General features: G+C 40.7%; 1 protein-coding gene across 3 annotated transcripts; it reads left to right on the forward strand.

Annotated features, from left to right (window-relative positions):
* The first annotated feature begins 235 nt into the window (after window positions 1–235).
* Window positions 236–9,577, forward strand: rbm14a (RNA binding motif protein 14a). Of its 3 annotated transcripts, XM_031280710.2 has the most exons (9): window positions 236–338; window positions 988–1,167; window positions 3,284–3,468; window positions 3,803–3,991; window positions 4,096–4,205; window positions 4,460–4,735; window positions 4,827–5,050; window positions 5,301–5,687; window positions 8,712–9,577. In XM_031280710.2, exons 2-9 carry the CDS (start codon window positions 1,007–1,009, stop codon window positions 8,713–8,715), a joined length of 1,536 nt encoding a protein of 511 aa, XP_031136570.1. In that variant the 5' UTR covers window positions 236–338; window positions 988–1,006; the 3' UTR covers window positions 8,716–9,577. The 3 variants fall into 3 exon arrangements, with proteins under 3 accessions (XP_031136570.1, XP_031136568.1, XP_031136569.1); XM_031280708.2 differs by having other exon boundaries at window positions 5,301–9,577; XM_031280709.2 differs by having other exon boundaries at window positions 4,827–5,032; window positions 5,301–9,577.
* The last annotated feature ends 1,918 nt before the right edge of the window (window positions 9,578–11,495 follow it).

Here is an 11,495-nt window from a genome sequence, read left to right on the forward strand (position 1 = left end):
AAGTAATTTTGGGGTACAATTTGGTTTTGAAGAATTCTACAAGCAGCAATACCACAGGACAAGCAATCGCCCGTTCCAAACAGGCACATTTTCAACGGGTACTGATTGTACTAGTACAGTCAATGGGATCAAACCATGGATGTATTAAGAGAACAAACCCGATGAAACTACTGCGCCTCATGCTGCCAGCGCACCTCAAGAAACCGGAGCCGGACGTGACGTGAGGTTTGAAATACAGCTCCAGGACCGCGTTGGGTAAGAAGTCTGTGTAACGTTACTATGCTAGCATCATTATAATGCTTTTCCTCCTTTTTGTACAAAATTGAAAATACAACCAGGTAAACCGTAGTTAATATACTCTATGATAGCTCACACCAGTGATTGAGCTCTAGCTTAAAAGTAAACGTTTCCAACCACTATGATCAAACCACTAGCTAGGTAAGCAAACATTAACGATGTTGCTAGCGTTAGCTAGCTAAGCTTGCCACCTAGCTAAGCTAACGTTAGAATATGATTAATGTTTGCGTTTAACAAAATGGCCAGTAGTGTCCGTAGCTTTTAACTACTACTACAAGCTAACTGTTGGTCGTGTAACTGCTTTCATCTTACCATTAAACCAATGTATGTTACCTATTTTGCGGTTTTTTTTTTGGCATTAGCTGTGTTAGCTAACTTTGCAGCTACACTGACTGCCTCTAACTTCATTGGATCAGTTTGCGCTTATAAGTTAGCGGCTTTATTATCTTAGTTAAATACCTGGCTAGCTAACGTCAATACGCCTTTTACCAGATGGCATTGTAGTAACTGTATTCTAAATAACCCCACCTGGCAATATCACTTCATCTTAATAAAGCAACTATGATTCAGCTACTCGACGGAAAGAGCGATCTTTCTGTTGAGATTCAGTAACCAAACAACTAGCTAGCTAACGTTACCGCTATCCAAAGGATCAAACTTAACCGAAGCATCCTGTTTTCTCTTTCACAGATGCCTAGTTGATACAGAGATGAGCGGTGAGAACGTGAAGTTGTTTGTGGGGAACCTTCCTTTAGATGCAACTCAAGACGAGCTAAACAAGCTCTTTGCTCCATATGGAGAGATCAACACCTGCTCTTTGCTCAGACAATATGCCTTCGTTACCCTGAAGGGAGAGGGGGCAGCAGACAGGTATTCAACTGTTCATTACCATTATTAGATTGTATGAATTGATTGCTATTCTCGAACTGATCTTACATATCTTGGGGATATGAAGAAAAAAAATATGAATATACACGGCTAGTTTTTGCCACCATGCTCATAAATTGCGAGTAATTTAGCTAAATTCGAGTCCAGTAATCCAGTCCGTCAAGTCAGTTTTGAACATGTTAAACAGAAATGTCTTTAAATAATATAAAAAAATTAAACATAGAAAAAAAATATGAACAGTAATAATAATGGATATTATGATGAAACAAATGTAACTGAAAGGTGCATCTATGTTAAAGTACAGTGTTTCCTCCAGGATTCTTTTTTAGCATGAGAAGATATTGTCGGTGTTATGGGTCCTGAGCGTGGTCCCCATATGAACAGTTTATGCAACAGTAACGTTACCTTAGTGAACGCAGTATCTTGTTCCTTTTAGCAACGGTTTGCTTTATTTGCAATGGTTTCTCAAAAGCATCATGTTTTACAATAACATTTGAGGATATAGTGTCCTTTCTCTCACAGACAGTTCTATTTCAGTCGTTGGACCAGAATAAAAATTGTTTTACTACTGTGAGTCCATTCAGTTTGACAGATATCACACTTAGCTAACGTTAATGAACAATTTCAGATACATAACATATTTTGTAATGTGCACCTCAGATCACATTTTCATTCTCTATGACCACTACTTTGTCATTACAACACATTATACAATCATTCATTCTGGCTTTATACTTGACATGAGCATGTGAGTCCATATTCTAAATACATTCAACACTGTATGAAAATTAGAAGCAAACATAAACTGGTGATATCAAGTAAACTCAGCCTTTGCTTTGTCTTGGGCAAAGTTAGGTTAGGATAACATTAAAACCGTAGCTGTGCAAGCCTAAACTAAAGCAACTGAACTGTATGGCTCACTGTTCTTATTTACAAAGAAAATATGGCTAGGTCGATCCACATAAACTAAACATTGTGACAAAATATAAACAATAACGTAGCCGTCAGTGGTCTTAATTGCTAGCTAACCACGCTAAGGAAAAATCCAGCACCTTAGGGTACGTCACCACTTGTTTAACATACAGTTTAGCAACAAAACAATATGCTGAGGGAACATTACTACCGTAATTCCTCAAATAAAAACCGGTAGTCAATAAAAAGCCGGGCCTCTGATAGTGGCTGGGGGCTTGGTCAACACGGACAAATAAGGGAAAAATTTGTGTGGATAATCTCCTAAGTGCCTTTCATATAATAAGTAAAAATAAAATTTAAAAAAAGTTAGCCTGGAGATAGAAACAAAATAGCTACGTTAATCAGATACCGGTGTGCTGCAAACCAGCAATGTGTTGTACTAAACTACTGTATGCTCTTATTGATTAAATCTACCAGCAATACCGTAGTACCTGTATTTGAAATAAATACCCGGTACATTTTTGCAAATGTTTCTTAAAAAATGAATGATCTCTGTCCACTGGAACGCTATGGCTTTTCATTTAAAACAGTTTATTTAAAACAATTATACTTATCAAACAGATGGAATTAGAAATAAAGGCCTGCCTCTAACAAAAGCCTGCTTCAAATAAAGGCCTGTTACCTTCTGCAGTTCAGGTAAATAAAGGCCCCGGTTTTTATTTGAGGAGTTATGGTATGCTTTTTCATGCTGGTTTTAAACGCTGTGCATCCCCACTAACCTGGAAAATGTTTTAAACAGTAAGTGAACCATACAAAAACAGAACTAAATAGAACTGACAGCCCTATTGGGTTTACTGCTGCAGTATCTTAAAAACTTTGAGATACCGAAATAACTAGAGGGGTCCAAGAATAACTTGGACCCCTGCAGAATCAAAAACTGATTAGTTCAGAGACTTTGGGTTCTTTATATGCAGTTTGAAGCATGATATGCCAATGAAATATATCACTAGTAAGACAAAGAGGCTGGATTTGGCTGGTTTTAGTTTCATATCTTCTATTCTACAAATTGTTTTATTCATTTTTAACCTCAGTTAAAATGCCTGCAGTGTTGCTGTCTTCTGCTGTACACCTGATGATGATGATGATGATGATGATGCAAAGATTTTTCTTGTTGTTAATCTCACAGGGCCATACGACATCTTGATGGCAAAGAGTACAGAGGCAGGCCCCTGGTGGTTGAGGAGTCACGTGCTCGCCCACCCAACTCCACTAAAGTGTTTGTGGGGAACCTTGCGGCAACATGCTCAGCAGACGACCTGCACGGGCTGTTCTCAACCTTCGGAAGAGTTTTAGACTGTGATAAAGTCAAAGGTGAGTTACAAAGCATGTCCCCAATACTGATGGTACAACACATATATATGCAGGGGTTTAATGAAAAGTTGAAGAAAATATTTTGTAGAAGTCCTAATGAATTGAAATGAGCGGGTTTGCATAAGTAGAGTGTAAGGTAACAATCTTCAGATGATCTCGTCAGACTGCAGTGTTACATCTTTCAGATGACAGTTGTGTTTTCAAAGTTTCAAGTGTTAAATCTGTGAAATTAATAACGCTCAAGCGACAATAAAAATATAGGTTGGATGCATTTTCTTTTTAAATCAGTGTCTCATGCTAACACTGATCTCTCTGATTCCTGTATACTCTACAGCCAGATTATGCTCAAATGTTGGCTATGCATTTGTGCATATGGAGCGGAAGGAGGAAGCGCTGGTAGCCATTGACGCTCTCCATGGGACCATGTTCAAGGGCCGTCAGTTGGCCGTAGAGCTGTCCAAAGCCCAGCCTTTGATCAACCAGCTTGCCATGGCCGGAAACAACTTTGGCGGCGGTGTAGCAGGTAAAGACGAAGGATCCGTTTGTTTTTAAGTGTTTTGCATACAATTAAATGCTGAAAAAAAACTCATGTTCTCATCATGTTTTCTGCGCCCCTTCTTCTGGCAGGTGGCAGGGAGGGCCTTCTTCCGCGACCACCTCCATCACTAGAGCACCATCAGAGTCAAGCAGCCGTGCTAGCGGCAGCTGCAGCAGCCGCGGCTGGACTCCCCATACAAGTAAGTTAATTCTCTAGCAGGGCATCCACTGTATTGGAAAACCTCTAACTTGTGATCTCTGAGATCTGAGCTCATGAGTTTATAAACTGTCACAGGTCTTTGGTAGTAGACTTCTTTCAACCTGATCCTTTTGTAAATACTTACTCTCATACTTCCCTTGCCAATATTGTTGTTAGATAAATCAGGTTTGAGCATATGTTATATATTCTTAATGTTTTACTGTAAATGCTTGCATCTCTCATCTTTCTTTGCAGGTTCAACAAAGTGTCCATAACTCATTCTACAACACCACATCCTTTGACCCCACCTACGCTGCGTTGAAGGGCATTACAAGCGCTAAAGGTGCAGATGGAGTGATTTACGGTGCCCTTGCCAGCCAGGTATATGGAACCGTTGCTGACCAGGTCTACCAAGATATGGCCAATCACAATTCTGCGGCCGTTGTTGAAGAAGTAGAGCCACAGACCGGACCGGATCCAACAACGCTTTTTGAGGCAGCAAGAGCCAAGTTCTTTCAGGAGGGACAGAAGGTCTTTTACCGTTTATTCGAGTAAAAATGTACCATGTTTACCTCTGTATGTTTTTGTGTTCATGTATATTTTCTGACATTTTGAATTGAAGGTTCTGGCTGAACAGCAGGCAGGGAGAAAGGCAGCATCTGCGGACAGTGAGCGGGACCGCAGTCCAATCAGAGGAAATCGAGCCCCCCTCCTACCAGACCCCGTTCCGGGTTCCTTTGGTCAGATACGACCTAAGCGGCGCGCCCTGCTGCCAACACCACCTGGAGGACCTGAAGAGCCTCCAGCTGCCACCAACACTCCTGAAGGGTCAGATCCTGTTGCTAGGTACACATAACACATTTTAGATTAAGGATGGAGGCAGAAGAAAAATAAAAGCATGTTAAGCCTTGCACATATAACGACAAAAATATGAAAATTTTTACATTTACATTATAAGTGCTTTACAAAAACATTATACAAAAAAATAAACCACATGTCTATTATTTCATGTGAGATGTGATTTTTAGACTAACATTGCTTTGTTTCTACTCTCCTTTCTTCCACTTAACCTCTTCAACTGTAAACTGCGCTCTAGGTCTTACACAGAGTACTACCAGCAAATGCATCAATACCAACAGTATCAACAGTACCAGCAACAGTACCAGTACCTCCAGTATGCCTACACCAATCCTCCTCCTCCGCCTCCACCTCCACCGGCCACCACACAGGCACAGGCCTCCACCACAGCACCCCCAGGGACGTACACGGCGCCCCCAACGTATGCGGCACCGGGAGCCTATGCAGCGCCAGGAACATATGACGCTTCGGGATGTTACGCCTCATCAGGGAGCTACAATGCTTCATCTGGAAACTACGAGGCCTCGTCAAGAAGCTATGATGCATCTGGAGGCTACGGGGCACCGGGAGCATATGATTCATCAGGAGCTTACGCAGCAGCGGGAAGCTACTCCACATCCACACCGTATGAGCAGACACCCGCACACGGGCAACCCATGCCCCAGCGCCATGATTACCCTTACCACACGCCAGAACCCCCTTATCGATAGTCCCACCCCTACACACTCCTTTCACAAAGCAGATGTGTGTGTCTGTGTGTGCGTGTGTGTGTGTGCGCGTGTGTGTGTGTGCGCGTGCGTGCGTGTGTGTGTGCGCGCGCATGTGTATTTACATAAGGGACAGTTTTAAAGGAAAACCAGAGAGGGAGCAAGGTTGAATGTAATTCATCTTAACCTAGTCTCTAGCTTGCCTGTCAGTTGATGGCTGTGTGTCTAAGTAGGACAACTAATATTGGAATATTGTCGAGCATTCAGAGTTTCTGTTAGATGTTATGGAGTCCCAGCTGGTTCCTTGTTGGATGTTAAAGGAGCTTAAATGTTTCTTGGGACAAAGTTGGATTTGGAGGCCAGGGTAGGATCTCATAAGAGAAGCCTTTTGTTTGTACTGAATCAAGGCCTTTTATATACTCTACATAAAAATGTGCACCAAATACGGGTTTCCTGGAAAAACTGTTTAGGAAAAATAAGCAGTCCAAAACAAACTGATACATTATTAAATAACTATTAAAAAACATGTATCCATCTGGCTCCCTAACAAGATGCATTAAACTTGCTGCCTTCTTTAATAAACACATCTTTTAGAGATCCATATGTCTCCATGATGACCATTGTTAATATTAAAAATATCATCTAAACGCACACACTGTTGTTGGCGTAGGAGAACCCTGTGCGGAGTATGTAACAGGCCTCTGTTTAAATTCTGCTTGACCCCTTTCGTAATAGCCAGTCTGTTTGTCCAGACATTTAACTGCCTGATTGGTAATACACGTCGACCAGAAGAGAAAGCAGAACTGAACTGAAATGGAGCGGTGCGTCAGCAAGGTTTTTGTTGCCTTTACTGAATAATCTTCTTTTTCTAAAGATCGCGAATGTTTGTTAATTGACCAGCTTGTCAATTGTTTCAGGCTGGTTTCACTGAGCTGATCAGCAATTCCCATTCAGAAGTGATGACGTATTTTGGTCACGGAAATCTTTGATATTTCAAAAAATCTCAAATCAGCTTTTTGAAATTGACGTTTAGAAGGTCACTTAGATTCTTTTGTAACCCAATTAACGCTGGGTGATTTTTGTGATCGCATTTCGCATGCCGGCATTAAAAGTTTTCTTGAGGCTATCTGTTTTCAGGGTGTCAAGAGTGACTACAGAGTAAATGTGTAGTCCACACAGGCCTTCCTGTTTAATTGGGAGGGGTCGCATAACTTAATATGGATATCACCAGTCTGATTCTACGGGCTTGGAAGTTTCATAGTCACGAGGGATAGCCCAGCGTGAACATGACTTTGATAACGACAGGGAAAAAAAATACAGTCTGATGAAACATTTTCAGCGATTAAATTGTAGTACATGACCTGGATGTCTTCTTGAAGCGGTTTTCCATAATATACCTTTCTTGTGTTTTCTTTCTTAGCCCAGGCTCTCTGTGTTTCTCGAGGCCTACACAAACTCAGGGGGTTAAATATATCCTGTCAAGAGTTTTGGGTCAAGTCAGTGTTTGCCTCTGAAACGTTAGACCAGAATCTTTAAGTCATTTTGTCATTCCCATTTTTTCTTTTTCAGTTTTGTGTAAAATTGCCATCAGAGCATCCTATGTGAAAAGAAAGTTGAATGCATCTACGTGTTTCTCCCATTTTTGGTCATACTTAGTTGAACCCAGAATTTGACTGAAGAAAATGAGTTTTTGTTCTTTTGTCGGTTTTGTACATATTTAAATTTATAAAAGCCCGAAGAATGGCAGCAAGTTTTGTTTGGCCAATGATGTTGGAAGAATCTGAGCATTATTGGTGCTTAAATTTTGAATTGGTTTTTGACATTTTCTATTATTGGCTTTTGTTCCAGTCTCATCAGCTGCTGTTATGCATCTGCCCACATTAGAAACTATTGGGGGATTTAGAGGGAGAGTTGAACTAGTTTTCAAAACAGTAAATGAACAATTTGCTACTCAATGTAAATACTTTAAACCTTATTTTAGGCTGAAAAAGTAATGCCAACCAACATTTGGTTGAGTGGTAAGAATATTGACTGTTAATATTAGATGTAATGATTGTATTTCTTCCTAAACAGTTGGAGATAGTATATAGATGAGATGAAGTAGGACAGTTGAGTTGTATCGGTCTGTTTATAAAAAAAAGAAGAAAAAAAAAGAAAAAGAGGCAACCCTCAAGAATGACGGTAATCTGATTACGGTCATGCTTGAAGTGAAATGTATTGAACCATTGTGGCATGGGATTGCATACACTAAACACGCTGTAAAAATCAGACACTGCATATGATTTGAAGGGCAGATTCTAAAAATGGGAGAAAACTGTAATCACAACTGGAGCTTAGAGCAGGTAGAAGTGTATACTTTTTTTTCTAAATGCAGTGCAGTGGCGTGTTGCTGATGTGTGTAGGGTTGTTGACTGAGTGGATATGAGGTGATAGTCTTGGTGCTGCAGGTGACTGAGGGTTGTTTTGGATTCAGTAAAGGCCGCTGATTTTCCCGAGCAGCAGCCAGAAGGGTCGATGATCTTTCCTTTTCCCACTTCTGATCTTACCAGAAACACACACCTAATTTTGACACTAGCATTACTGTCTTTCTCAGCATTCATATCACACCTAGACAGCTCCACATGTGTATCTAGATGTATTGTAACTGGGTTCATTGCATTTTACTCATGTAAAGCAGGCTACATGTGCAAATGATACTAATGCGCACCTGATTTTATATGACTTACAGTAGTTGTTCCGTTCGTGATTGTAAAACACACTAGTTGTACCACTCACCTTATTTCTTATACGCCACCTGAGTTGGTAGTGCTGTGTTAGGTTTAAGTGACACATAGCCTCTCTAAATTTCCACATTATTCCACCTTCTCCATGTGAACTGTTAGTTGCATGCCTTGTTGTTGCTGCTGCTCCAGCCACCTTCTTCCTCTTGCTGATTATTGCAGCTAGAGTGGGAGGGAGCCAAACTGAGCCCTTGCCCTGGACGTACGCCACACGCAGCTGTAGCGTGGGATGGGGATAACAGCAGCGTTAGGCCTGAAACTGCTGTGGACGATGGGGTGTCTCCCCCACTAAGGTAAACACTCAGACCACACACTCCTGCCCCTCCCCGAAAACACATGTACACACTCACAAACACGCAGATACACATGTGCATACTTCCTATTCCTTACCTGTGTTCAGGGAGTTTTATTTGTCAGGATTTCATTCATTTTTTGGGAACTGGATCTCTCATCATTTTTTAATTGGGAGATTACCGGTTTCCCTGCTTTTGATTTTCCTGATCATATCCCTGCATTTCAACCCCCCCCCCCCCCCCAAGAATACACTGCTCATACATTCCTGCTCCCAACAAACTGACCACTCACACACACCAGATTTGGAGGATCGTGTACCGTCTTTTAGTCTAAATCTGAACCCTCTCTGAAACAGGCATGTTTTTAGTACATCCCGTATCTAACAGCCTGTCATCAAAGAGTACCAGGCAATCAGCCAGAACTGGACGTGGGACACTTAGATGGGATGGGTTGTTTTAGTTTTTGTAAATGCGCCCCTGGGGCCACTTCGGGGTTAAGTGCCTTGCGTAAGAGCACATCGGTAGGCCCTTCATTTGAGAGTTGAATAACCTGGCTCAGGATCGGTTGCTGGTTCAACGCTCGACTCCCCCTCTCCCCCTAAAACGACGATTTTTGATGCCGCATTGAACTTGTATGAATGACAATGAACACAAATATTATCATTTTGTTTTAAATTACATTTTGTCCTATGTTCTTTGACATGTTTAATTATCAATAAATGACTTTGAACTGAACTGTAGCTTCTGTGTTAATATTTTAAAGTAATCATGAATCAGAGCGTGGTTACCAGCTAATTAATGTTCTTACTTTTAAAGTGTTTTGTGGAGGAGTCACCAAATAACTATGAGCTCAGCATCAGATGACGTTTTATTCCATTTTCTTCCAAAAACATCAATCTATGCTTTTCAAATAAAAAAACAATAATTTGATAGCAATCCAAACCTGTTGATACTTTGATATACAAAAAAAGAAAATGAGAAGAAATTTAAGGTATGGAACCTCATTCCCTGCGAACAAGACGTTTTAATGGACACTGCTGAGTTTCATGCCCTCAACAACAATGAACAGTTTACAGATAGACACTAGAGTACTGAATGAGTGTAGTGAATGCAGTATACACAATACTGAGGGTATACTGAGGAAATATGGTAAGAAGTCCTAAGTAGCTAAATGAACGAAGGATGGAGTGTGAAACTGCATAGACATCATGCGCCTTTCACTGGCAAAACGACATGGAAATGCAGTTTCTGCTCTGATAACACGCAAGTCTGGTTTCCAGCTGCCAGATTAGTCCGTGAAGTAGCTTCAGTGATGAATACAACAGTCTATTTCGTAACTGCAGACACTTGAGTCAGTAGATAATGGTCTTGGGAGTCTTCCATTATGGGAAATGCAACAAGCAACCCGTTGAAGTTCACCTCCCTATGTCCTTTTTGTAAAGTTAGAGTGCAGGTAGAAGTATTGTGTGCGCTGATAATTTACGTAGATACTGGTCCTTTTTATATTAGACTTGTATGGAAAGGCAAGATGAACTGAATGTAACAGACTCACCCGTTGAAGCATGTTTTCTCTGAGAAACTAATCTGAGGATGCTTTTAGGAAATCCAACCCCAGATAAAATGCTACAACTTTTAGTTTGCCTTTTTGCTTTTATGCTGTGTCCCTTATATTTATTTAGCAGGGGAGAGGAAATTAAGGATAATTAAACTTAGAAAAAACAGTGTACAAAGACATGACTGACGGACATAGGCATACTAAATTTCTTCTGAAATTTGTACCCATCTGCAGTGGGGTTAAAATGATGTAATTGATCTCTAATCCCCTTGTCCAGGTCTGTGTACATTTTCCGAAATTGTTTAAAAGAAAGTTGAAGCTTCCTGTGAATCCAAGCCTGGTTTCAGGAAACCAGTCCATGCTTTAAGAGGATGACTGTTAAAGAATAAGTCCAGTTGATGGCAACAGACAGGACAAGACTGGGCAAACACGTTAACACCACACAATGTTGACCAGACCAAACACATATTACAGTACTTTGACTTTCACTCACAACCTCTCATGATGCTGCTGGCATAGTATGAAAAAGGAGCGAGCATTCAAACACGTATTGAAAATAGCAACGCTTTAATAAAGAGCGATTTTACAAGACTGCAATGTCTAGCTAGCTAGGTGATAACTGGCATTGACATCCATGGTGTTTTACAAAGATGCAGTTATGGTAACTGGGTTTGAAGTTCGATGGGTTACTTGCAAGTTGCATTTCTGCATGCGAGGCAGCCTTCAAACAGTTACAGACCCTACATTGTAAAACAGTTGATGATGAATGTCAATGAACGTTAATGTCAAGAGGTAAGTAAAAAATCTCATGGAGAAATTTCCTTAACGTTTTCCAAACACACCGGTAAGTGAGAGTTCACACAATGGTCATGCTTTTACCGGGCACACAAGCCAATAAAAAGACAACACTTAAACATGCAAAAGAAGACCGTTTCTTTGTCTCTAAAAACAAAAGAACAAAAAAAAAAATCCTTTTGAGTTCTGATATCATCCATCCGTAGTGACCTTGAATAAGAAGAAGCTGCGCTTTGATGATGACTTTGGTGCAAAAAAATGTTCCTGTTTCGAAGAGGACAGACCCTGTCCTGTCCACTTCCT

The sequence above is a fragment of the Sander lucioperca genome, chromosome 13, assembly GCF_008315115.2.
Source record: "Sander lucioperca isolate FBNREF2018 chromosome 13, SLUC_FBN_1.2, whole genome shotgun sequence".
In the NCBI taxonomy this organism is placed as follows: domain Eukaryota; kingdom Metazoa; phylum Chordata; class Actinopteri; order Perciformes; family Percidae; genus Sander; species Sander lucioperca.

Coding starts and splice junctions, on each gene's coding strand:
- rbm14a (XM_031280708.2), top strand. CDS start 1,007: ATGAGCGGTGAGAACGTGAAGTTGTTTGTGGGGAACCTTCCTTTAGAT. Junction 3,992..4,095: donor CTTTGGCGGCGGTGTAGCAG/GTAAAGACGAAG, acceptor TTCTTCTGGCAG/GTGGCAGGGAGGGCCTTCTT. Junction 4,736..4,826: donor TCTTTCAGGAGGGACAGAAG/GTCTTTTACCGT, acceptor TTTGAATTGAAG/GTTCTGGCTGAACAGCAGGC.